The 27,692-nt window shown below is 42.0% G+C and overlaps 1 protein-coding gene across 1 annotated transcript in view; it reads right to left on the bottom strand.

Moving 5' to 3' along the window:
• Positions 1-20,920, bottom strand: part of LOC138851737 (uncharacterized) — a gene marked incomplete at its 3' end in the record, with an annotated part of 30,048 nt that extends 9,128 nt beyond the window's left edge. The window contains exons 1-2 of the mRNA XM_070081164.1: positions 20,899-20,920; positions 2,536-2,685 (exon numbers count right to left, since the gene is read on the bottom strand). Coding sequence (XP_069937265.1) covers positions 2,536-2,685 — 150 coding nt within the window. The remainder of the gene's footprint in view (positions 1-2,535; positions 2,686-20,898) is intronic.
• Between the last annotated feature and the right edge of the window lie 6,772 nt (positions 20,921-27,692).

Below are 27,692 nucleotides of genomic sequence, written 5' to 3'. Positions count from 1 at the left end.
TGTATCCGTAATACTAATAAGATACCATTAACACTGAGAGTAATTCTAATAATTATAATACTAGCGTGTGTTAACGAGTCTTTCTTTCACCCAGTTATGTACTACCTTTTCCTACATGTGTACCCAATACTTGCTTCTCAGATTGTACTGTCTTTGTGTCCTAAAACATTATCTCTCGAAACTGTTGTCAGGGCTGTAGTCACATTAGCCACGACTTAATCCTCCTGCCTATTCCTTGCTCCTACAAATTTTATCTTCCTACTACTGCTAGGTGTTGTGTGTATGATAATCGCTCTGGAGCAGGGTTTGTGATAGCCAGCTACCAGTGATCGTAGGGCCGGCTCTACCACTCAAAACTTCCCGCCAACCACAAACAGGTGATTTGTACGTTACTCCTCAGAGGGGACGTCCATCCAGATGCCTGATGTACGATGCTCGCTGTACGATGACTCGTGCACCTCGCCCTTCCGCCTCTGACTTCTTCAACTATTCTTTTCTCGTTGCCCTTTTGAGTCCTCATTTACCACACTTATCACTTGTATATTGCTACTTTTATAATTTACACTTCACTTTTGGTAAGTACACTTCTTATTTGTGATGACACCCAACCTGTTATGGCGGCGCTACTTCCTCAGGCCTACTGCTGCCACCTTCTCTGCTTATATATATTTATATATATTTATATTTATATATTTATATATATATATATATATATATATATATATATATATATATATATATATATATTTATGAGACAGACAAAAGACACCAGCAATCCTACCATCATGTAAAACGATTACAGGCTTTCGTTTTACACTCACTTGGCAGGACAGTAGTACCTCCCTGGGCGGTTGCTGTCTACCAACGTACTACCTACATATATATATATATATATATATATATATATATATATATATATATTTATATTTCCCCTTTCTGGCTAGCTTGTTCACGCTGGCTGTGTGCTACATCACAGTTTCTCGTTAGCCAACCTCTCTTAATTCTATTTGATCTTTTGTCTTTAGTCACTCGCTTTGTACTTTGTATATTTGTAACAGTGTGGTAACAAGTGCCAACTAGGCCTCAACGAACTGGCACTTTGAAATTTTGTTGTATATTTTCAGGCTTTCTCTCGCCTTTACTTTATTTTTTTTTGCTAATACTTTGGTTATCACTTGTAGGGTTGTTCACTGACGTTGTCACTAACACTGGTTGCTTCTAGCTGCTAAACACGCCCTAAAAACACTAAAATTCTCGGAGCCTCGCGCTTGTGACCCACTACACTACGTGTGTGTGTGTGTGTGTGTGTGTGTGTGTGTGTGTGTGTGTGTGTGTGTGTGTGTGTGTGTGTGTGTGTGTCAACTTCCCATATAGAGATGGCCCACTTTTGGACTTATCCTACTTGCTCACTGGCTTGCAGGTTCCTGTTATAGATATTGGGATGGCTCTTATACCTTCTCCAAGCCTTGTATTTAGCAGTAACAGCTTCACAACGAAAGCCGAACGAAGGCTGATCTGTAGGCTTCGTCACATACTGCCCGTGAAGGATGTGTTCTTGTTGGAGATTACATGTATGTTAAGTGAAGGCATTCACTTTGTTGTTAACATCACCTTGAAAAAGAGTATTCCAATCGGAGGTGGTGACCTCACAGCAAAGGGCTAGCCACTTTCCTCTTTCCCACAGCCAGGTTATGCGTGTAGACTCTTCATCTCGTTCTGTTGGAATCTTCTATGTCGTAAAGACAGCCTTGCGGTCAGAAGATCCAACGTAACCATAGTGGTTGACAAGTGACGATGCCTTCATGTAGATGACTCACCACTACTGGGTCAAGGGAGGAGCCAGAGATGTGAGTAGGGAAATCAACAAAAATTCTCATGTCAAACACTGTAAAGAAGCTCATCAAAGTTCCTTTGTTTATATAAGATGTTGGTTGAGGTCTGCAACAATTATAATATGCTGTCATTCATGTTGAGACAGGAGTCCACATTTTCCATCAGGAAGTTGACGGGGTCTGCATGTTGCAACCGAGGTCTATACATTACACATGCTCGTACAAAGGTACTAGTGTTTATGCAAAGCTTAAAGAACATCATTTCTAGGTAAGTAGGGATGACAACATCAATGGGCTGGATATGTACACTTTTAGATAAGCACACAGCAACACCGCCTCCACGTCCTTGCTTTTCATCCATGAGGTGTAGCCAGCAATTCCAGCAAAAATTTCCTGAGTCCCGTCGTCCAAAAATATCTAAGCGACAGTGATCATTCGGGCCGATGAGTGTTGACGAAACTGTGTGTGAGCTCTCCAACACTGGTTATGAAGCCTTTAATGTAATGTTAGCCGACAGGATCCTGATGGATTGTGTTCAGCCTGAGTTGATGGGTATGTAAGGTGCTTGCTCTCGAGACAGGTAGGATACCGTGGCAGCCGCTTGGATGTAACACTCTCTCTCTCTCTCTCTCTCTCTCTCTCTCTCTCTCTCTCTCTCTCTCTCTCTCTCTCTCTCTCTGTCAAACAGTCAGATATGACTAACCTGGATGTTATCGTCCGCCAAGGCATTAACAATGCCCATATAAAAGTTCTTGTGACTTTTTGAAGAGATAGGCCCCAGGAAGAGCACTTTGGTGGTCAGCACTGACTGCAGTACTGCAGCACATACCAACACTAGTATCCACCACTGCATCTAAAATAGAAGGATTAAATCAATGCTGCAGATAATAAATAAAAATAAAATAAATTCCAAAATATTGCAGCTCTAAGAGAGAAAACTTCCAATTTCCTTTTCTTGAGCTGAGCCGAAGAGAAGAACACTGCGGTGAAGGGAAAACATTGTGCAAGAGAGGCTTTCACATTATCTTCGGAAAGTGTTCGCCCTATAGGTGGTCATTCAGCATTTGGGAAATAAGAGAAAATCGGCTTTGATTCGAGGGAGGATACAGAGCCCTTCACAAGGATCAATAGAATTCCCCTTCCTACTTGAAGGGTTGGAGGGAGAAGCAGCCGGGGCATCCCACGAGAGATTGGAGGAAGAAGCAGCTAGTGCATCCCACGAGGGGTAACACCTTTTGTCCTAAATGAAGGTCTTAGTGAGAATGCGCAGAGGAACATTCTGGGAGTTCAGTTATTATTATTATTATTATTATTATTATTATTATTATTATTATTATTATTATTATTATTCAACATAAATCTCTCAACCCATTCTAATCATTCAACACCAAGATTTGTGTTGGGTCGATCCTCTATTTGCTATAAGCGAGAGGAAAATTCTGTATTCTTAGTCAACTTTCCCCACTAAAATTTGACATGAAGCACCTGCAGGGAGCAGACCCACAACCCACACCCGACTTATGATGAGGCAAGTGTGGGACCATACACTCACCTTGTCATTACGTAATTAGGTGTGGAAAACTCACTCCCCAGCACCCTCCTTGTCAGGAGATGGGAGTAGATTATGTACCGAAAGACATCAGCCTTCTAAATAAGAGTCTTGAGATATCGTACATGTTTTTAAAATCAGTAAAAAATTAACTTTAATCTGACGTGCAACTCAACACTGGGCAACAACAACAACAACAACAAAAAAACTCCAATAAGAAGCTGTGCCCCTGAATTAATGTTTTGGAATCTCGTATATTTTTTTAATTCACTTTAAAAAGAACTTTAAAATGATGTCACTCAGCATAATGCAAGCAAAAAAAATGTGCACTTGAAAGGGATCCCTCCGCTTAATAATAGTTATGGATATCCGTCTTACCTAAAACCTTTTCTTGGGTACTAGGAAGCCTGTTACAAAATTTGCTCGCACTGTCCTTCATGTTGACCGAGTTATAAGGAAACACACAACTGGAAAACTTGATCGTCAAGTTGACAAACACTCAGAAGGTGATCACTTGCTGATACCGGCCAGTGCTCCCCGGTAAAGAAGTTGTGTGTCGAAATAGCGAGGCACGAACGAGTAGGTGATATAGGAATCAAGAATCTGAGAGTTATATTTAAAGTGTTTGAAGGCACCATTCGGGCAGGCAGAATCATATGTACTCAGGAAAATGCCACGACAGGAAAATGTGCCGCATAGTCAGCAGGTTGGACAACATTATGTCAGGGAATGACAACAAGCCCATTATCTGTCTTAGTGCTGGTGGAGACAGGAGACAGAAGCTGCTGGATAAGTACAGGTCAGCCATAGTTGTAGTCAGGTCTAAGGGAGGGATACCAATCATGTGTAGCATCTTGCCTAGAAGGGGAGTGGGCAATGAATGTAATTGGTATAAACTGCTGGCTAGACAGGTACTGCAAGGAACTTGCAATCCCATTCATTGATAACTGGGACATATTTTATGGCAACGTGATATGTATGCAAAGGATGGGGTTCATCTCTCTGGGGTTGGAGTGGTTGCATTAGCCAATTCGAATGAGGGGGTAATTGATGACTTGTCTAGGACTTTAAACTGATCGATTATAGAGGTATAGGTGTTTGTGGGAAACAATCAGGCTGCAGCATTAGGGTTGAAAACAGCAGATATAACCAGGATACCTCAGGGACATGTTTAAATGACATTATTCAAAATAAAGTTGCTAGTAAAGTCATAGTAATTGATCAACAAACAAAGACAAACAGTAGAGGGCAACGAGTGACTAGCTCCCTTAAAGTTTACTAAACAAATAGTAGGAGTCTAAGAAATAAGATAGATGAGCTAAGATTACTTGCAAGTGCAGGTAATATAGATATGATTGGAATAACAGAGACCTGGTTCAACCTGAAAAAGAGAAATACCTTCAGAATGGAACATACAGGATTATAAACTATTCCACACTGATAGGGTCACTAGGAAGGGTGGTGGAGTGGTGATGTACGTCAGAGATAATTTAAATTGCTGTGTTAGACAAGATATAAGATTAGAAACATCGGACACAGAATCTGTTTGGCTACAGTTTCTCGAGGGTCGTAAAAAGTTAATTTCGGGTGTGATTTATAGGCCCCCAAACCTTCACAGAGAGTGCAGTAAGCTGTTTTGGGACGAAATTCATAAGGCATCTAGACATGAAAATGTTGTGTTAATGGGAGATTTTTACTTTAGACAAATTGATTGGAACAATGTGACAGGAAATCTGGAGTCTAGTGCTTTCTTGATACAGTTCAGGATTGCTTTTTAGAACAGATTATGACAGAACCAACTAGAGGAAACAAATTGCTTGACTTGGTTCTTGCCAACACAGAATCACTAATAATCTTAAGGTTAATGATGAACTTGGGAAAAGTGATCACAAATCACTTAGTTTCGATATATCATGGAATTACCCAGATGACTGCAATCAAATCTCTGTCCCTGACTTTCGCTTGGCCGATTTCATAGGACTGAAAAATTACCTGTTTGGGCTAAATTGGGATGATCTGACTATGGGTCAGGTAGGTGGTGTTCGTTGCCAATATGTTGTTTTTCAGAGCATAGTTCTAGCTCCCCAGACAACTTTTGTTCCTAGTAAGGAAATTAGATCTAACAAAAATGATCTGAAATGGATGAACAATAGATTAAAACATCTCATTGGTCAAAAGAGAAGCAAGCATATATAGGCGTATCAAAAGAGGGGATGGGCAGTTAAGAAAAAAATATATTTAATTAAAAAGAGAGAAAAAAAAATAAGAAAAGCAAAAAGGGATTATGAGGCTAAGGTCACAAGGGATTCGAAGACTAACACCCAAAAGGGTTCTTTCAGGTATACAGAAGTAAGATTAGGACAAGATAGGCCTACTTAAGAGTAACTCATGTCAGATCACTGACAGTGATAAGGATATGTGTGAAATGTTCAATACTTACTTCCTCTCAGTTTTTACTTAAGAAAATACTACCAAAATTCCTGAAATAATAAATTATGTAGAACAGGACGATAATAAACTATGCGCGATTGCAGTAAATAGTGACATGGTCCTGAGACAAATAGAGAAATTAAAACCTAACAATCCCCAGGCCCTAATGAACTGTTTGCAAGGGTGTTAAAGGAATGTAAAGAGGAACTTTGCAAACCATTGGCTAATCTTTTTAACATATCACTACAAACTGGCATAGTGCCAGATAAGTGGAAAATGACAAATGTAATACCTATTTACAAGGTAGGTGACAGGTACTTAGCTTCGAACTATAGACCAATAAGCCTTACCTCCAAAGTGGGAAAATTTATGGAATCAATTGCCGAAACAATTCGTAGCCATCTTGAAAGGCATAAATTAATTAATGAATCTCAACACGGCTTTACAAAGGGGCGTTCCTGTCTTGCGAATTTACTAACTTTTTTCACTAAGTATATGAGGAGGTAGATCATTGTATGGAATATGATATTGTGTATATGGACTTCAGTAAGGCTTTTGATTGAGTTCCACATCAGAGGCTACTGAGGAAACTTAAGGCACACAGAATAGGAGAAATATTTTCCTAGGTAGAGGAATGGTTGGCAAATAGGCAGCAGAAAGTTTACATAAATGGGGAGAAATCAGAATGGGGGCTCGTCACAAGTGGTGTTCCACAGGGGTCAGTGTTCGGCCCCTTGTTGTTCACAATTTACATAAGCTACATAGATATGAGAATAAATAGCGACATAAGGAAATTTGCTGATGACCCCAAAATAGGCCGTCCAATTCATTCTAATGAGGACATTAGAGCACTCAAGGATGATTTGACGCAATGGTCGGAGAAGTAGCAGATGCAGTTTAATATAGACAATTGCAAAGTTCTAAATGTAAAATAACCATGCCACATATAAACTAAATAATGTAGATCTTAATATTACTGCTTGCGAAAAGGATTTAGGAGTTCTGGTTAGCAGTAATCTGAAACCAAGACAACAGTGCATAAGCGTTCGCAATAAAGCTAACAGAATTCGTGGCTTCATATGAAGAAGCATAAATAATAGAAATCCTCAGATTGTTCTTCTACTCTATATATCCTTGGTTAGGCCTCATTTAGATTATGCTGCACAGTTCTGGTCACCGTATTACAGAATCTATGTAAATGCACTGGGAAACGTACATAGGAGGATAACAAAGTTGATCCCATGTATCAGAAATCTTCCCTATGAGGATAGACTGAGGACCTGAATCTGCACTCTCTAGACAGACGTAGAATTAGGAGGGATATGGTTGAGGTGTATAAATGGAAAACAGGAATGAATAAAGTGGATGTAAATAGTGCTAAAAATATCTAGCCTATACAAGACTTGCAGCAATGGTTTTAAGCTACAAAAATTCAGATTTAAGAAGGATATAGGAAAGCACTGGTTTGGTAATAGAGTTATGGATAAGTGGAACAAACTTCCGAGTACTGTCATAGAAGCTAAGACGTTGTATAGTTTTAAAAATAGGTTAGATAAATACGTGAGTGGGTGTGGGTGGGTGTGAGTTGGACCTGACTAGCTCGTGCTACTGGGCCAGATGCCGTGCTCCTTCCTTAAGTGGAGGTGACCTGACTGGGTAGGCGATTGGTCTAAGCTTGCACGCCTGGCTGCAGAACCATAACCGCTTAGGAACCAGCAAAAAGAGAGCAAAGTAATTGTATTTCTAAAATTCCTAATATGAATTTTAGTCCTGGCTCTGTCTCTATAGATGCTCTTTCTTATTACATAGCCAGATATCCCAATCTTCAGAACATTCATGACTTGACCTAATGTTTACCTCCCCCTCACCTTACCTCTTCTCTTTTCCTATATTTTCTTTGCCTTTTCTTTCTTCTGCCTAGGTAAGATCTGTCGTATGAATTTTTCCGTGTTGTTGGTTCCACCCTTGTGGAGCATTAGCTCTTCTGCAGTGCTACTTTTTCTTCTTTTTTTCTCCTCTCATTAGATTACCTCCACTAGTACTGCTAATACTACTTCCGCTACTATTACACTTCTTTCACTGACTCTTGTGTCACTACTACTACGACTACTGCTCCCTTCTTATTGCCACTGCTACCACCACTACCTTTTCCACTATTATACTTCTTAATACCTGGAGAGAGAGTTTACCTGGAGAGAGTTCCTGGGGTCAACGCCCCCGCGGCCTGGTCTGTGACGACTACTACTGCTACCACCAATACCTCTTCCACCACTACCGTCATACCTCTTTCTCTCGTTCACACAACCGCTCCCTCCTCTCGTATATATACTGGCTCCCTTCCCTTTGCGTTTCTGTGTATTTAGTTAATAGTGGGCAAGTTATTAGTCTATAGTGGGCAAGTTATTAGAATCAATTATAGCTGATATTATTAGAAGTTACCTTGAAGAACACAATTTAATTAATGAATCTCAGCATGGGTTCACGAGAGGTCGTTCCTGCCTGACAAATTTACTGACGTTCTTCAATAGAACATTTGAGGCAGTAGACAGCGATAAAAAATATGATATTGTTTATTTAGATTTTAGTAAAGCTTTCGATAGAGTACCTCACAAGAGACTCTTAAGAAAGTGGCAGCTCATGGTATAGGAAGTAAAGTTCTAGCATGGATAGAGGCATGGCTTACCAATAGAAAGCAGAGAGTTGCCATTAATGCGGTCAAATCTGAATGGGGATTAGTCACTAGTGGTGTTCCACAAGGATCAGTATTAGGCCCTCTCTTGTTCATAAGAACATAAGAACATAAGAGTGTAGGAACACTGCAGAAGGCCTACTGGCCCATACGAGGCAGGTCCTTATCAAAACGACCTCTACCTAAAGCTACCCATTAATGACATTAATGATCTTGATGAAGGGATTACGAGTGACATGAGTAAATTTGCTGATGATATAAAGATAGGCCGTATAATACATTCTGAGGAGGATAGCAGTGAACTCCAGGAGGATTTCGACAAATTAATGTCTTGGTCTAAAAAATGGCAGATGAGGTTCAATGTCGATGAGTGTAAGGTACTAGTCCATGGTAATGAAAATAACCCTCGAAGCTATAATCTAGGTGAAGTAGAGCTTGATCATACAGAATGTGAAAAAGATTTGGGAATCGTGGTAAGCAGAAATCTAAAGCCGGAAATAAATGGTATAAAATACCGACACAATGGAAATATAAACACAAATGCAGTATAATGTGATCCTTTATTGACTACGTTTCGCCCACACAGTGGGCTTTTTCAAGTCACAAACAGAACTACCTGGGGTGGAAGGAACGCGAGTATTTATAGTCCGGCTGAGGTCAGGTGAAGAATGCTGCATCTGATGATGTACCGAGTGGGGTTATAGAGTCTAAAAACTTGGGTAGCTTGGAAAGGAGATTGGATAAGTTTGTGAGCAGACCTTCTACAGTGTTCTTATGTGGGATAGCGATGAAGAAGTTTCTTGGCAAGTGGTTCAGCTATGTTATAGAAGCCACTATTCTGGTTGAAGTTGTCGGATATAGAAATAAGTGATGATTCCAGGATTCTTCGGTATTGAGTGTTGTCTTCTGTGGCGATAAGTCTTGAGTTTCTGTAGTTTATCAAGTGGTTGTGTGAATTACGGTGTTGTACGCAGGCATTCCTTGTGTCGTCAGACCTGCTTGCGTATTGGTGTTCTGAAATACGTGTTTGGAGGTCCCTTGATGTTTCGCCCACGTATAACTTGTTGCAGTCATTACAAGGGATTATGTATACCCCTGCAGAGGATGGAGGCTTGTCCTGCCTACTACTGGTGATGTCCTTGATGGTCGTGGTTGTGGAGGTAGATACTTGGAATGATGTTTTGGCAAAGATGTTGGAAACATGTTTGGCAATGGAGTTGGTGGGAAGGACTATGTATCTCTTCTCGGCAGTGTCTTCTCTGGGTGTGTTGAAGATGTTTAATGCTCGCCGTCTGCAGTCTCTGATGAAGTGACGAGGATAGTGGAGTTTAGAAAATACTTGTTCAATTATAGTGCATTCTTCCTCAAGGAACTCGTTGCTGCAGATTCTGAGTGCACGCAGGAAGAAGCCTATAATTACACCACGTTTGGTTTTGGTGTCGTGGTGAGAGTAGAAGTGGAGAAGATCGTTTTGGTTGGTGGGTTTTCGATAGACTTTAAAACGAAGTTCGTGGTCAGCTTTGCAGAGCAGAACATCAAGGAAAGGAAGAGTGTTGTCGACTTCTTCTTCAAGTGTGAACTGGATTGAAGGCTCGACCTGGTTGAGCTTGTCTTGGAGAGCTTGAACGTTGAAGCGTTTAGGAGTTATGAGGAGAATGTCGTCAACATAACGGAGCCAGGTGACAGACGAAGGAATAATGGTGGAGAAACGTTCGATGTTCTGTCTGCAGATGGCGAACCCATGGGTAGTCCATGTATAGGTTCGCCAGGACTGCACTGAGTGGCAACGAAACCAAAACAAGACCTCAATTTCATCGCCAAAAACTACAGACACAATGACTCCGACTTCCAAAAAGGCTATCTTCAAGGCATCATCTCAGCAGCCATCTCAACACGCAGCTCCCCAGTCATACCTCGACGTTACATCAATGCACTCAAAGGTTTAGCAGAAGACACGACCATCAGGGTCACCACCGCTGATAAAGGAGGTGGTGTTGTTATCATGAACACTGACGATTACAGGAACAAAATGCTCAATCTACTTAATGACCCAGATACCTACAAACCTCTCACAACTAACCAAGTGGACAACCTTACTAAAACTTTTCTTCAAAGGACTCGCCGCATTCTGAGGGGCTCAGAACAAGGGAAGAAACTTCTGCACACCATGCCCAGCAACCCCAGACCTGCCAGAATGTACGGCCTGCCAAAGACTCACAAGCCTGGTATCCCACTGAGGCCCATATCCTCGGGAATAGGCAGTGCTCCCCACCAGCTCTCAGGAATTCTCGCCAAACACCTCTCTAAACTCTTGGGCACTATCAGTCCAGCACATCTCAAACACTCAGGTGATCTTCTCAATCGCATTCGCAACATCAACATCAGGAACAAGAAACTTTCCAGCCTTGACGTGACTTCCCTATTCACCAAAGTACCTACTACACAAGCCATCGATCTCTTGCGCAGGAAAATTGACGATTCACTTGATCTTCCCATTCCAGCCAGCGATTTCATCGACCTTGTTGAACTATGTGTTGGCTTTACGTGTTTCTCTTTCGAAAATCACCTCTTTCAGCAGACTTTTGGACTACCCATGGGTTCGCCACTCAGTGCAGTCCTGGCGAACCTATACATGGAACATCTAGAAGCCGAACGTTTCTCCACCATTATTCCTTCGTCTGTCACCTGGCTCCGTTATGTTGACGACATTCTCCTCATAACTCCTAAACGCTTCAACGTTCAAGCTCTCCAAGACAAGCTCAACCAGGTCGAGCCTTCAATCCAGTTCACACTTGAAGAAGAAGTCGACAACACTCTTCCTTTCCTTGATGTTCTGCTCTGCAAAGCTGACCACGAACTTCGTTTTAAAGTCTATCGAAAACCCACCAACCAAAACGATCTTCTCCACTTCTACTCTCACCACGACACCAAAACCAAACGTGGTGTAATTATAGGCTTCTTCCTGCGTGCACTCAGAATCTGCAGCAACGAGTTCCTTGAGGAAGAATGCACTATAATTGAACAAATATTTTCTAAACTCCACTATCCTCGTCACTTCATCAGAGACTGCAGACGGCGAGCATTAAACATCTTCAACACACCCAGAGAAGACACTGCCGAGAAGAGATACATAGTCCTTCCCACCAACTCCATTGCCAAACATGTTTCCAACATCTTTGCCAAAACATCATTCCAAGTATCTACCTCCACAACCACGACCATCAAGGACATCACCAGTAGTAGGCAGGACAAGCCTCCATCCTCTGCAGGGGTATACATAATCCCTTGTAATGACTGCAACAAGTTATACGTGGGCGAAACATCAAGGGACCTCCAAACACGTATTTCAGAACACCAATACGCAAGCAGGTCTGACGACACAAGGAATGCCTGCGTACAACACCGTAATTCACACAACCACTTGATAAACTACAGAAACTCAAGACTTATCGCCACAGAAGACAACACTCAATACCGAAGAATCCTGGAATCATCACTTATTTCTATATCCGACAACTTCAACCAGAATAGTGGCTTCTATAACATAGCTGAACCACTTGCCAAGAAACTTCTTCATCGCTATCCCACATAAGAACACTGTAGAAGGTCTGCTCACAAACTTATCCAATCTCCTTTCCAAGCTACCCAAGTTTTTAGACTCTATAACCCCACTCGGTACATCATCAGATGCAGCATTCTTCACCTGACCTCAGCATTCTGACTATAAATACTCGCGTTCCTTCCACCCCAGGTAGTTCTGTTTGTGACTTGAAAAAGCCCACTGTGTGGGCGAAACGTAGTCAATAAAGGATCACATTATACTGCATTCTCTTAGTGCGGGTGTCTTGGTGTGAATAAAAGTGTATAAGATCGTCCTTGTTGGTAGGTTTTCTATACACTTTGAAGAGAAGTTTGTCACTGTCGGGAGATCTGCACAGTAGAACGTCGAGGAAAGGAAGTTTGCCATCATTTTCGAGTTCAAGTGTAAACTTTATTGATGGTTCAACTGCATTGATCTTGTTGAGAAGGGCCTGGATATTGAGACGTCTCGGATAGAAAACCAATATATCATCAACGTATCTTAGCCAGGTAACGGTGTTGGGAATGAGGGTGCTGAATTTCTCTGTCTCAAGGTTTTCCTTGAAGAGGTTGGCAAGCACAGCACTGAGCGGGCTGCCCATTGCTATACTAAAGCACTGTTTGTAACAGTTGTCCTGATACTTGAAGAAGTTGAAATTAACACAAAGTTCCACTTGACTGATGAAATCTAGAAGAGGTAAAGGGAGGTCGTGGTTTTCAGTTAGCCTCTGTCTCAGAATGTTGATTGCAGCGTCAGTAGGAACGTTGGTAAAGAGGGCTGTGACATCGAAGGAAGCCATGCTTTTGTTTTTGACATTCAGGTTGGAAATTCGAGAGAGAAGGTCACATGAGTGTTTGAGGTGGGCTTGACTGATGGTGCTCAGAAGCGCTGAAAGGTATTTGGCAAGGTGGCCGGCTAGTCTGTGTGGTGCACTCCCTATGCCCGAAGTGATAGGCCGTAGTGGGATGCCAGGTTTGTGTGTCTTAGGAAGGCCATACAGGCGTGCTGGTTTCGGTTGACCTGGTAAAAGTAGTTTTTTGCCTTGTTCTGATTTTCGTAAGATGCTACGAGCCTTTTGAAGAAAAGTCTGGGTACTTTGAAGTAGCACTGATTCTGATACAGGCTGGTATGTGTTGGCATCGTTGAGAAGATTTAAAACTTTATTGTTGTAGTCGACAGTGTTGAGTAACACCACACCACCTCCTTTGTCAGCGGGTCTTAAAGGCTCAGTAGCTGCAGCTGTGATAATTCCTTGAACAAAACCTTTTTGAAACTCGGAGTCTCCAAAAGGTTGGTTCTTGGTTACCATATCCACCAGATTATGTTTCTTGTTGATGCCAGTAGTAAACTTGAGCCCTAGGCTGAGGGCTTCTGTCTCGGTGACGGTTAGTGTATAGGAAGATAAGTTGTTTATGATTTCTGGTCGTCCCATTTCGCTCCATTTGCTGTGGGAGCACAGGTCTTGTAGTTTTCGTGATAGCTTCAATTTCTGTTGGATGTTGGATGTTTTGAAACTCGGAGTCTCCAACCTTTTGGAGACTCCGAGTTTCAAAAAGGTTTTGTTCAAGGAATTATCACTGCTGCAGCTACTGAGCCTTCAAGACCGGTCATTCCCAGAAGATACATCCAAGCACTCAGGGACTTGGCCAAAAACGGTGATATCGTCATTACAACCGCTGACAAAGGAGGTGGTGTGGTGTTACTCAACACTGTCGATTACAACAATAAAGTTTTAAATCTTCTCAACGATGCCAACACATACCAGCCTGTATCAGAATCAGTGCTACTTCAAAGTACCCAGTACTGAGGGTGTCGAACAAGGTAAGAATCAGAAATAATGGATTTATGTTGGATAAATTTACATTTAGAAAGGACATAGGTAAGTACTGGTTTTCTAAGAGTTGTGAATGTGTGGAACAGTCTTCCCAGTAGGGTGATAGAGGCTAGGACCTTGGGTAACTTTAAAAAGAGATTGGACAAATATATGATGTGGGAGGGGCTGGGTTTGTTAGGTGTCATTGGGTGCAGGAGTTAATCTTGGGTAGCTTTGGGTTGAGGTCATTTTGATAAGGACCTGCTTTGTATGGGCCAGTAGGCCTTCTGCAGTGTTTTTCCATTCTTATGTTCTTATTTTCTTAACTGAAACATCGTCATAAGTTTCTTTCTCCTATGTACAGGTTATTTGTATATTGATAAATTAGACACATGTGCAACTCTTGGGTATCTTTATTGAGGAAACGTTTCGCCACACAGTGGCTTCATCAGTCCATACGTAGGAGAAACTTGAAGATCAGGAGGAGAATGAGGTAATCAGTCCCTCAACCTTGAGTCGATGTGTTCAGTCCATCAATCTTGAATAGAATACGGCATATGAGCGGAGAAGCAGCTTATAAACCGTATGGCAGGAGAGGTGCAGCAGTCATAGGTGGTGTCACATTTGTTCAATGTGGAAGTAGGTCGTGCCCAAGAATTAGGCAAGCGAAGAATTCCCAAGTATTAAGATCCCAAGAAGTTGCAGTGTCTGACAGGTTTGTAGATGAATGGTTCAGAGAACCGACATGTTGATAAATTAGACACATGTGCAACTCTTGGGTATCTGAATGGTTCAAAAGTGTTATGTAAATGGCTTACAAAACCGACGAGTTGAAGAATTTGACACTTTTGTAATATTTGGGAATCTCTGTTGTGGAAACTTTTTGCACAAAAGAGATTCCCAACTGTAGCAAGAGGGTTGCAATTCTTGAACTTATTGGTTTTCTAAATCACTTACATCATATCTGTCAGACAGCATCGTGGGATCTTGATATAGGAATTCTTAAGTGGTAGTCTAACCTACAAGTATGACCGTGTGGAAGTCTTCACTGGTGACTCCTCCTACTGCTGCTTCATCTCACTGTCTGCAGTATATAAGTCACTTCTCCATGTATATACTGTATTTTTCTCAAGATTGCTGGACTAGAAACATCGACTCCAGGCTACCTCAAACTCCTCATCTTCCACTATTAATCTATGTATAAACGAAGTTTGGTTATAAGACTGGTATTGGTGAGTGAATAGACTTCGGAGAAGAAGTTTTCCTTAGTTGGGTTCTTTGTACAGGCAGTGTGAACATTAAAATGGTATAAAAGTCATCTTCAGTTAGCAGGATACAGTGGAAGATAATGAACCTGTCATCTTCAATTAGTGGGATACAGTGGAAGATAATGAACCTGTCATCTTCAATTAGTGGGATACAGTGGAAGATAATGAACCTGTCATCTTCAATTAGTGGGATACAGTGGGAGATAATGAACCTGTCATCTTCAATTAGTGGGATACAGTGGAAGATAATGAACCTGTCATCTTCAATTAGTGGGATACAGTGGAAGATAATGAACCTGTCATCTTCAGTTAGTGGGATACAGTGGAAGATAATGAACCTGTCATCTTCAATTAGTGGGATACAGTGGAAGATAATGAACCTGTCATCTTCAATTAGTGGGATACAGTGGAAGATAATGAACCTGTCATCTTTAATTAGTGGGATACAGTGGAAGATAATGAACCTGTCATCTTCAATTAGTGGGATACAATGGAAGATAATGAACCTGTCATCTTCAGTTAGTGGGATACAGTGGGAGATAATGAACCTGTCATCTTCAATTAGTGGGATACAGTGGAAGATAATGAACCTGTGATCTTCAGTTAGCGGGATACAGTGGAAGATAATGAACCTGTCATCTTCAATTAGTGGGATACAGTGGAAGATAATGAACCTGTCATCTTCAGTTAGTGGGATACAGTGGGAGATAATGAACCTATCATCTTCAATTAGTGGGATACAGTGAAAGATAATGAACCTGTCATCTTCAATTAGTGGGATATAGTGGAAGATAATGAACCTGTCATCTTCAATTAGTGGGATACAGTGGAAGATAATGAACCTGTCATCTTCAATTAGTGGGATACAGTGGAAGATAATGAGCCTGTCATCTTCAATTAGTGGGATACAGTGGGAGATAATGAACCTGTCATCTTCAATTAGTGGGATACAGTGGAAGATAATGAACCTGTCATCTTCAATTAGTGGGATACAGTGGAAGATAATGAACCTGTCATCTTCAATTAGTGGGATACAGTGGAAGATAATGAATCTGTGATCTTCAATTAGTAGGATACAGTGGGAGATAATGAACCTGTCATCTTCAATTAGTGGGATACAGTGGAAGATAATGAACCTGTCATCTTCAATTAGTGGGATACAGTGGAAGATAATGAACCTGTCATCTTCAATTAGTGGGATACAGTGGAAGATAATGAACCTGTCATCTTCAGTTAGCGGGATACAGTGGAAGATAATGAACCTGTCATCTTCAATTAGTGGGATACAGTGGAAGATAATGAACCTGTCATCTTCAATTAGTGGGATACAATGGAAGATAATGAACCTGTCATCTTCAATTAGTGGGATACAGTGGAAGATAATGAACCTGTCATCTTCAATTAGTGGGATACAGTGGAAGATAATGAACCTGTCATCTTCAATTAGTGGGATACAGTGGAAGATAATGAACCTGTCATCTTCAATTAGTGGGATACAGTGGAAGATAATGAACCTGTCATCTTCAATTAGTGGGATACAATGGAAGATAATGAACCTGTCATCTTCAATTAGTGGGATACAATGGAAGATAATGAACCTGTCATCTTCAATTAGTGGGCTGCTGGGAACTGAATCAGAACTTGTTTTAAAATTGATGAAAAGCGAAACTCAGAAAAGTACAGACTCTTGAAGACAATTTCTAGGTGAGAAAGATTAAGAGTAAATTTGACGATCACTTTACTCACCTGACGTACGTGAAGATTTCTAGCAATTTGTTAGAAGGAATGTTCATACAAATCTGTCTTAACACTTTTGATGCCTCATCATGTACAGTACAGGAGTAGGTTGAAATAATGAATAGTTTCCCACAGAGTTTATAAAGAACATAGTTAATTGGAAATAGAAAATTGAAAATTCTATATTTTTGATTAGTATTTTTCTATTTTTTATTAACACATCGGCCGTTTCCCACCAGCTTTCATCATCATTCAGTATATCACTGTCTTGTCAGAGGCAAGGGTACACTACAGTTATAAAACTGTAGCATTAACACCCCTCCTTCAGAGTGCAGACACTGTACTTCCCATCTCCAGGAATCAAGTCTGGCCTGTCGGTTTCCATGAATCCCTTCATAAATGATACCTTTCTTATACTCCAACTGCACGTCATGTCCTAAAAGCCATTAGTCTCCCTTCGCTCGTGTCTAACACGCTCACGCACGCTTGCTGGAAGTCCACCTTTCCTCCACTACAGATTAGTATGTCATTTCTCATTTAGAGGATGCAAAAAATTACTTAGCATATTTTCTTTGAAATACAAATATTCATTCAATCATATATTTACTTTTTAGTTTCTCAAGTTTTGATGAAAACACAATATATGAACTTACTTACGTAAAAGACTCTCGTAAAAGCTACGTCAACAGCGACTCAAAATGTTCCTCTGTTGGTTGAGTGGCACAACATGAACGTACCGGAAGCCAGGAATGTTGCTTACTGAACGTACCGGGAGCCAGGAATGTTCCTTACTGAACGTACCGGGAGCCAGGAATGTTGCTTACTGAACGTACCGGGAGCCAGGAATGTTGCTTACTGAACGTACCGGGAGCCAGGAATGTTGCTTACTGAACGTACCGGGAGCCAGGAATGTTGCTTACTGAACGTACCGGGAGCCAGGAATGTTGAACGTACCGGGAGCCAGGAATGTTGCTTACTGAACGTACCGGGAGCCAGGAATGTTGCTTACTGAACGTACCGGGAGCCAGGAATGTTGCTTACTGAACGTACCGGGAGCCAGGAATGTTCCTTACTGAACGTACCGGGAGCCAGGAATGTTGCTTACTGAACGTACCGGGAGCCAGGAATGTTCCTTACTGAACGTACCGGGAGCCAGGAATGTTGCTTACTGAACGTACCGGGAGCCAGGAATGTTGCTTACTGAACGTACCGGGAGCCAGGAATGTTGCTTACTGAACGTACCGGGAGCCAGGAATGTTGCTTACTGAACGTACCGGGAGCCAGGAATGTTCCTTACTGAACGTACCGGGAGCCAGGAATGTTGCTTACTGAACGTACCGGGAGCCAGGAATGTTGCTTACTGAACGTACCGGGAGCCAGGAATGTTGCTTACTGAACGTACCGGGAGCCAGGAATGTTGCTTACTGAACGTACCGGGAGCCAGGAATGTTGCTTACTGAACGTACCGGGAGCCAGGAATGTTGCTTACTGAACGTACCGGAAGCCAGGAATGTTGCTTACTGAACGTACCGGGAGCCAGGAATGTTGCTTACTGAACGTACCGGGAGCCAGGAATGTTGCTTACTGAACGTACCGGGAGCCAGGAATGTTGCTTACTGAACGTACCGGGAGCCAGGAATGTTACTGAACGTACCGGGAGCCAGGAATGTTGCTTACTGAACGTACCGGGAGCCAGGAATGTTGCTTACTGAACGTACCGGGAGCCAGGAATGTTGCTTACTGAACGTACCGGGAGCCAGGAATGTTGCTTACTGAACGTACCGGGAGCCAGGAATGTTGCTTACTGAACGTACCGGGAGCCAGGAATGTTCCTTACTGAACGTACCGGGAGCCAGGAATGTTGCTTACTGAACGTACCGGGAGCCAGGAAAGTTGCTTACTGAACGTACCGGGACCTAGGAATGTTGCTTACTGAACGTACCGGAAGCCAGGAATGTTGCTTACTGAACGTACCGGGAGCCAGGAATGTTGCTTACTGAACGTACCGGGAGCCAGGAATGTTGCTTACTGAACGTACCGGGAGCCAGGAATGTTGCTTACTGAACGTACCGGGAGCCAGGAATGTTACTTACTGAACGTACCGGGAGCCAGGAATGTTGCTTACTGAACGTACCGGGAGCCAGGAATGTTGCTTACTGAACGTACCGGGAGCCAGGAATGTTCCTTACTGAACGTACCGGGAGCCAGGAATGTTGCTTACTGAACGTACCGGGAGCCAGGAATGTTGCTTACTGAACGTACCGGGAGCCAGGAATGTTGCTTACTGAACGTACCGGGAGCCAGGAATGTTGCTTACTGAACGTACCGGGAGCCAGGAATGTTGCTTACTGAACGTACCGGGAGCCAGGAATGTTGCTTACTGAACGTACCGGGAGCCAGGAATGTTGCTTACTGAACGTACCGGGAGCCAGGAATGTTGCTTACTGAACGTACCGGGAGCCAGGAATGTTGCTTACTGAACGTACCGGGAGCCAGGAATGTTGCTTACTGAACGTACCGGGAGCCAGGAATGTTGCTTACTGAACGTACCGGGAGCCAGGAATGTTGCTTACTGAACGTACCGGGAGCCAGGAATGTTGCTTACTGAACGTACCGGGAGCCAGGAATGTTGCTTACTGAACGTACCGGGAGCCAGGAATGTTGCTTACTGAACGTACCGGGAGCCAGGAATGTTGCTTACTGAACGTACCGGGAGCCAGGAATGTTGCTTACTGAACGTACCGGGAGCCAGGAATGTTGCTTACTGAACGTACCGGGAGCCAGGAATGTTGCTTACTGAACGTACCGGGAGCCAGGAATGTTGCGTACTGAACGGAGCTGGTGCCATGAATGTTGCTTACTGAACGTACCGGGAGCCAGGAATGTTGCTTACTGAACGTACCGGGAGCCAGGAATGTTGCTTACTGAACGTACCGGGAGCCAGGAATGTTGCTTACTGAACGTACCGGGAGCCAGGAATGTTGCTTACTGAACGTACCGGGAGCCAGGAATGTTGCTTACTGGGAGCCACTTACTGTACCGGGAGCCAGGAATGTTGCTTACTGAACGTACCGGGAGCCAGGAATGTTGCTTACTGAACGTACCGGGAGCCAGGAATGTTGCTTACTGAACGTACCGGGAGCCAGGAATGTTGCTTACTGAACGTACCGGGAGCCAGGAATGTTGCTTACTGAACGTACCGGGAGCCAGGAATGTTGCTTACTGAACGTACCGGGAGCCAGGAATGTTGCTTACTGAACGTACCGGGAGCCAGGAATGTTGCTTACTGAACGTACCGGGAGCCAGGAATGTTGCTTACTGAACGTACCGGGAGCCAGGAATGTTGCTTACTGAACGTACCGGGAGCCAGGAATGTTGCTTACTGAACGTACCGGGAGCCAGGAATGTTGCTTACTGAACGTACCGGGAGCCAGGAATGTTGCTTACTGAACGTACCGGGAGCCAGGAATGTTGCTTACTGAACGTACCGGGAGCCAGGAATGTTGCTTACTGAACGTACCGGGAGCCAGGAATGTTGCTTACTGAACGTACCGGGAGCCAGGAATGTTGCTTACTGAACGTACCGGGAGCCAGGAATGTTGCTTACTGAACGTACCGGGAGCCAGGAATGTTGCTTACTGAACGTACCGGGAGCCAGGAATGTTGCTTACTGAACGTACCGGGAGCCAGGAATGTTGCTTACTGAACGTACCGGGAGCCAGGAATGTTGCTTACTGAACGTACCGGGAGCCAGGAATGTTGCTTACTGAACGTACCGGGAGCCAGGAATGTTGCTTACTGAACGTACCGGGAGCCAGGAATGTTACTTACTGAACGTACCGGGAGCCAGGAATGTTGCTTACTGAACGTACCGGGAGCCAGGAATGTTGCTTACTGAACGTACCGGGAGCCAGGAATGTTGCTTACTGAACGTACCGGGAGCCAGGAATGTTGCTTACTGAACGTACCGGGAGCCAGAAATGTTGCTTACTGAACGTACCAGGAGCCAGGAATGTTGCTTACTGAACAGTAGAGAGGTCAACGCTGATAGTAACTGATCAATATATCTCGTTCAAGGCTACAGTAGAGAGGTCAACGCTGATAGTAACTGATCAATATATCTCGTTCAAGGCTACAGTAGAGAGGTCAACGCTGATAGTAACTGATCAATATATCTCGTTCAAGGCTACAGTAGAGAGGTCAACGCTGATAGTAACTGATCAATATATCTCGTTCAAGGCTACAGTAGAGAGGTCAACGCTGATAGTAACTGATCAATATATCTCGTTCAAGGCTACAGTAGAGAGGTCAACGCTGATAGTAACTGATCAGTATATCTCGTTCAAGGCTACAGTAGAGAGGTCAACGCTGATAGTAACTGATCAATATATCTCGTTCAAGGCTACAGTAGAGAGGTCAACGCTGATAGTAACTGATCAATATATCTCGTTCAAGGCTACAGTAGAGAGGTCAACGCTGATAGTAACTGATCAATATATCTCGTTCAAGGCTACAGTAGAGAGGTCAACGCTGATAGTAACTGATCAATATATCTCGTTCAAGGCTACAGTAGAGAGGTCAACGCTGATAGTAACTGATCAATATATCTCGTTCAAGGCTACAGTAGAGAGGTCAACGCTGATAGTAACTGATCAATATATCTCGTTCAAGGCTACAGTAGAGAGGTCAACGCTGATAGTAACTGATCAATATATAAGGCTACAGTAGAGAGGTCAACGCTGATAGTAAGATCAATATATCTCGCTACAGTAGAGAGGTCAACGCTGATAGTAACTGATCAATATATCTCGTTCAAGGCTACAGTAGAGAGGTCAACGCTGATAGTAACTGATCAATATATCTCGTTCAAGGCTACAGTAGAGAGGTCAACGCTGATAGTAACTGATCAATATATCTCGTTCAAGGCTACAGTAGAGAGGTCAACGCTGATAGTAACTGATCAATATATCTCGTTCAAGGCTACAGTAGAGAGGTCAACGCTGATAGTAACTGATCAATATATCTCGTTCAAGGCTACAGTAGAGAGGTCAACGCTGATAGTAACTGATCAATATATCTCGTTCAAGGCTACAGTAGAGAGGTCAACGCTGATAGTAACTGATCAATATATCTCGTTCAAGGCTACAGTAGAGAGGTCAACGCTGATAGTAACTGATCAATATATCTCGTTCAAGGCTACAGTAGAGAGGTCAACGTTGATAGTAACTGATCAATATATCTCGTTCAAGGCTACAGTAGAGAGGTCAACGCTGATAGTAACTGATCAATATATCTCGTTCAAGGCTACAGTAGAGAGGTCAACGCTGATAGTAACTGATCAATATATCTCGTTCAAGGCTACAGTAGAGAGGTCAACGCTGATAGTAACTGATCAATATATCTCGTTCAAGGCTACAGTAGAGAGGTCAACGCTGATAGTAACTGATCAATATATCTCGTTCAAGGCTACAGTAGAGAGGTCAACGCTGATAGTAACTGATCAATATATCTCGTTCAAGGCTACAGTAGAGAGGTCAACGCTGATAGTAACTGATCAATATATCTCGTTCAAGGCTACAGTAGAGAGGTCAACGCTGATAGTAACTGATCAATATATCTCGTTCAAGGCTACAGTAGAGAGGTCAACGCTGATAGTAACTGATCAATATATCTCGTTCAAGGCTACAGTAGAGAGGTCAACGCTGATAGTAACTGATCAATATATCTCGTTCAAGGCTACAGTAGAGAGGTCAACGCTGATAGTAACTGATCAATATATCTCGTTCAAGGCTACAGTAGAGAGGTCAACGCTGATAGTAACTGATCAATATATCTCGTTCAAGGCTACAGTAGAGAGGTCAGTATATCTCGTTCAAGGCTACAGAGAGGTCAACGCTGATAGTAACTGATCAATATATCTCGTTCAAGGCTACAGTAGAGAGGTCAACGCTGATAGTAACTGATCAATATATCTCGTTCAAGGCTACAGTAGAGAGGACAACGCTGATAGTAACTGATCAATATATCTCGTTCAAGGCTACAGTAGAGAGGTCAACGCTGATAGTAACTGATCAATATATCTCGTTCAAGGCTACAGTAGAGAGGTCAACGCTGATAGTAACTGATCAATATATCTCGTTCAAGGCTACAGTAGAGAGGTCAACGCTGATAGTAACTGATCAATATATCTCGTTCAAGGCTACAGTAGAGAGGTCAACGCTGATAGTAACTGATCAATATATCTCGTTCAAGGCTACAGTAGAGAGGTCAACGCTGATAGTAACTGATCAATATATCTCGTTCAAGGCTACAGTAGAGAGGTCAACGCTGATAGTAATTGATCAATATATCTCGTTCAAGGCTACAGTAGAGAGGTCAACACTGATAGTAACTGATCAATATATCTCGTTCAAGGCAACGCTGATAGTAACTGATCAATATATCTCGTTCAAGGCTACAGTAGAGAGGTCAACACTGATAGTAACTGATCAATATATCTCGTTCAAGGCTACAGTAGAGAGGTCAACGCTGATAGTAACTGATCAATATATCTCGTTCAAGGCTACAGTAGAGAGGTCAACGCTGATAGTAACTGATCAATATATCTCGTTCAAGGCTACAGTAGAACTGAGGTCAACAACGCTGATAGTAACTGATCAATATATCTCGTTCAAGGCTACAGTAGAGAGGTCAACGCTGATAGTAACTGATCAATATATCTCGTTCAAGGCTGTAGAGAGGTCAACGCTGATAGTAACTGATCAATATATCTCGTTCAAGGCTACAGTAGAGAGGTCAACGCTGATAGTAATTGATCAATATATCTCGTTCAAGGCTACAGTAGAGAGGTCAACGCTGATAGTAACTGATCAATATATCTCCTTCAAGGCTACAGTAGAGAGGTCAACGCTGATAGTAACTGATCAATATATCTCGTTCAAGGCTACAGTAGAGAGGTCAACGCTGATAGTAACTGATCAATATATCTCGTTCAAGGCTACAGTAGAGAGGTCAACGCTGATAGTATCTGATCAATATATCTCGTTCAAGGCTACAGTAGAGAGGTCAATGCTGATAGTAATTGATCAATATATCTCGTTCAAGGCTACAGTAGAGAGGTCAACGCTGATAGTAACTGATCAATATATCTCGTTCAAGGCTACAGTAGAGAGGTCAACGCTGATAGTAACTGATCAATATATCTCGTTCAAGGCTACAGTAGAGAGGTCAACGCTGATAGTAACTGATCAATATATCTCGTTCAAGGCTACAGTACAGAGGTCAACGCTGATAGTAACTGATCAATATATCTCGTTCAAGGCTACAGTAGAGAGGTCAACGCTGATAGTAACTGATCAATATATCTCGTTCAAGGCTACAGTAGAGAGGTCAACGCTGATAGTAACTGATCAATATATCTCGTTCAAGGCTACAGTAGAGAGGTCAACGCTGATAGTAACTGATCAATATATCTCGTTCAAGGCTACAGTAGAGAGGTCAACGCTGATAGTAACTGATCAATATATCTCGTTCAAGGCTACAGTAGAGAGGTCAACGCTGATAGTAACTGATCAATATATCTCGTTCAAGGCTACAGTAGAGAGGTCAACGCTGATAGTAACTGATCAATATATCTCGTTCAAGGCTACAGTAGAGAGGTCAACGCTGATAGTAACTGATCAATATATCTCGTTCAAGGCTACAGTAGAGAGGTCAACGCTGATAGTAACTGATCAATATATCTCGTTCAAGGCTACAGTAGAGAGGTCAACGCTGATAGTAACTGATCAATATATCTCGTTCAAGGCTACAGTAGAGAGGTCAACGCTGATAGTAACTGATCAATATATCTCGTTCAAGGCTACAGTAGAGAGGTCAACGCTGATAGTAACTGATCAATATATCTCGTTCAAGGCTACAGTAGAGAGGTCAACGCTGATAGTAACTGATCATTATATCTCGTTCAAGGCTACAGTAGAGAGGTCAACGCTGATAGTAACTGATCAATATAAATTTTTGTTCCTGGTAAGTGTTATTTTTCAACTTCATTTATTGCAAAACAATAGAAAATGCCCATTATTCCTTTTAAACTTTGCTTTTGTGGCTTACAGGATGAATTTTTGACAAAAAATGGCTAAATTTCAATATTTTTTGCTAGTTTTGGATGTAAAACAAAAACATATAATAAAATAATAAAATTTACATAAATAAAATCAAATTTACACAAATTTTATTTTAAACTTTCTGAAACGTATTTACAAAGTTAAAAATGAGCAGTTTTTCTAGATTTGTGAGCAGCAACAAATCACTTTCCCGTTTAAGCAACCAAATGTAGTCTCCCATCATGTTTTCATTATAAGATCCCTGATATCTGTCATTAAAGTCCATTATATCTTGGTGGAAGCGCTCCCCTTGCTCCTCTGAGTATGCTCCCATATTCTCCTTGAAATTGTCAAGATGAGCATCAAGGATATGGACCTTAAGGGACATCCTACAGCCCATCTGACCATAGTTTTTTACCAAGGTCTCAACAAGTTCCACATATTTGTCAGCCTTGTTGTTGCCCAGAAAGCCCTGTGCTACAGCAACAAAACTCTCCCAGGCTTCTCTTTCCTTCTCTGTGAGCTTCTTTGGATATTTTGAGCACTCCATGATTTTCCTGACTAGTGGTCCAGTGAAGATGCCAGCATGCACCTTTGCCTCTGATAGCTTGGGAAAGAAGTCTTGAAGATACTTGAAGGCAGTAGACTCTTTGTCAAGAGCTGTAACAAACTGTTTCATTAGCCCTAGTTTGATGTGTAATGGAGGGAACAGAACCTTTTGAGGATCCACCAATGGTTTATGTTTGATATTATGTCTTCCTACTGAGAACTCAGTCCTTTGAGGCCAGTGCTTCCTCTGGTAATGTGCTGCTCTGTCTCTACTATCCCAATGACAGAGATAACAGGGAAACTTGGTAAAACCTCCTTGGAGTCCCATCAAAAATGCCACCATTTTGAAGTCTCCAATAACCTCCCAGCCATACTTATCATAGTTCAAAGCTTCCAGTAGAAGTTTGACACTGTTGTAGTCCTCCTTAAGATGCACTGAATGGGCCTAGGGAAGGGATAGATACTTGTTCCCATTGTGCAGAAGTACAGTTTTTAGGCTTCTGGAGGAGCTGTTAATGAAGAGTCTCCACTCATCTGGATTGCATGCAATTCCAATTGCATCAAACAGGCCTGATACATCATTACAGTAGCACAACCTGTCTTCATTAGTGAAGAAGCTTGAGAAATGTTGGTGACGTTTTCTTTGGCTTGTCACTTGCACACTTTCATCCACCAAGTCCCACTCCTTGAGCCTTGAAATCAAAAGCTCAGCATTTGACTTTGTCAAACCAAGATTTCTGGTAAGGTCATTGAGGTCTGTTTGGTTTGGGTAGCAAGGATTCCTCCCAACAGTTGCATCTGTGAGGTCGTAATATTGTTCACTGTACTCTTCCTTTTCTGATTTGTTGCTTTCTTCTTCTGATGGTTGACATCTTTCTGGGGGAAGATGAGCACTGTGTGGTACTGGTGCAATAGAAGAGGGAAGGTCTGGATAAGAAACAGCAGATGCATTTTTCCCAGTTCGGTGTTTGGAAGAATCTACCAGGCAGAAGTAGCAGTTGGTTTAGTGATCAGTGGGTTCATGTCATATTCTACGAACACCAAACTTCATGGCTCTTTTTTCTCCTCTATACCATCCTGTAAAAGAACAAAAGAATTAGTTTCTGTTACATACATTTCATTTAAAAATGTTCCTATTCAAGATTTTACCCTTCATATAACTAATGACTTTCTTACCTTCCAATGTTTTCTTACAATGTTCACAAGCAACATGAGGCGCCCAGGTCTTGTCTTGGTCCACAACTGGCATGCCAAAATATGCTTTGTAAGCTTCACACATTTTTTTAGATGCTGTTACAGAGAACTTCTTTGCTCTTGTCTTAATGAATTGACCACATATGTAGCAGAATGCATCTGGAGAATGATTGCAGCCTCTTGATGCCATTTCACTTCTTCTGATGTGTCTTCTCAGGTAGCCAGAGCTGAACTGAATGCTGGTTTGTGAGCCCCTGTTTTTATATTTGCCAAGCAAAACCCTAGAACATAATAGTTTTACATCAGTTTTACTTGAAAGTGTTCCAGAAGTGTCCTGACCACAAGAGCAAAGTTCTAGGATTATTTTTTTTTTAAATTTTGTTTAGTTATAAAGAATTAGGAAATGATGCTTATTTCCCAGGAACACGACTAAAGTGAAATTTTGTTACATCTACTGGACTGATTGTTGCACACATTATTGAGGAATGATGGTTCTACAGAATGGCAATAGGGAATTGCGATATTTCTTACCGTTTTCTTTGTTATTAATTTACCCCCTCCCCCCCCAAAAAAAATAACTTCAACATTTTTTTTTATTTTGCAATCTACTGACATTTTGCAAAGTTGTATTGTTACGTAATTATTTAGACCTTTATCTTTCATCTCATTGTACATCTTACTAATTCTACAAAGTGTAGCCAGTTGTAGGTCCTATAAAATGGGGCATTATTTATTTTTTCTATCAATCTATTCGGCAAAAGGTCTACAAACACAATAAAATTTTCATTGAAATTGGTAAAAGGATAAAAAAAATTTTTTTGTCTCTTCCTCCTCCCATAAAGGTAAATTATTACTGTCGAAAAAATAAATTTGCCTCAGAGGAAATATACAAACAATTATAAGAGAAAAAAATATCTTTCATGGGGCTTTGTTACGTGGTTCTTTACTT

This window comes from Cherax quadricarinatus, unplaced genomic scaffold (genome assembly GCF_038502225.1).
Source record: "Cherax quadricarinatus isolate ZL_2023a unplaced genomic scaffold, ASM3850222v1 Contig1866, whole genome shotgun sequence".
In the NCBI taxonomy this organism is placed as follows: Eukaryota; Metazoa; Arthropoda; class Malacostraca; order Decapoda; family Parastacidae; genus Cherax; species Cherax quadricarinatus.
The sequence above is the reverse complement of the archived record's forward strand: the minus strand, read 5'-3'. Positions and strand labels throughout refer to the sequence as shown.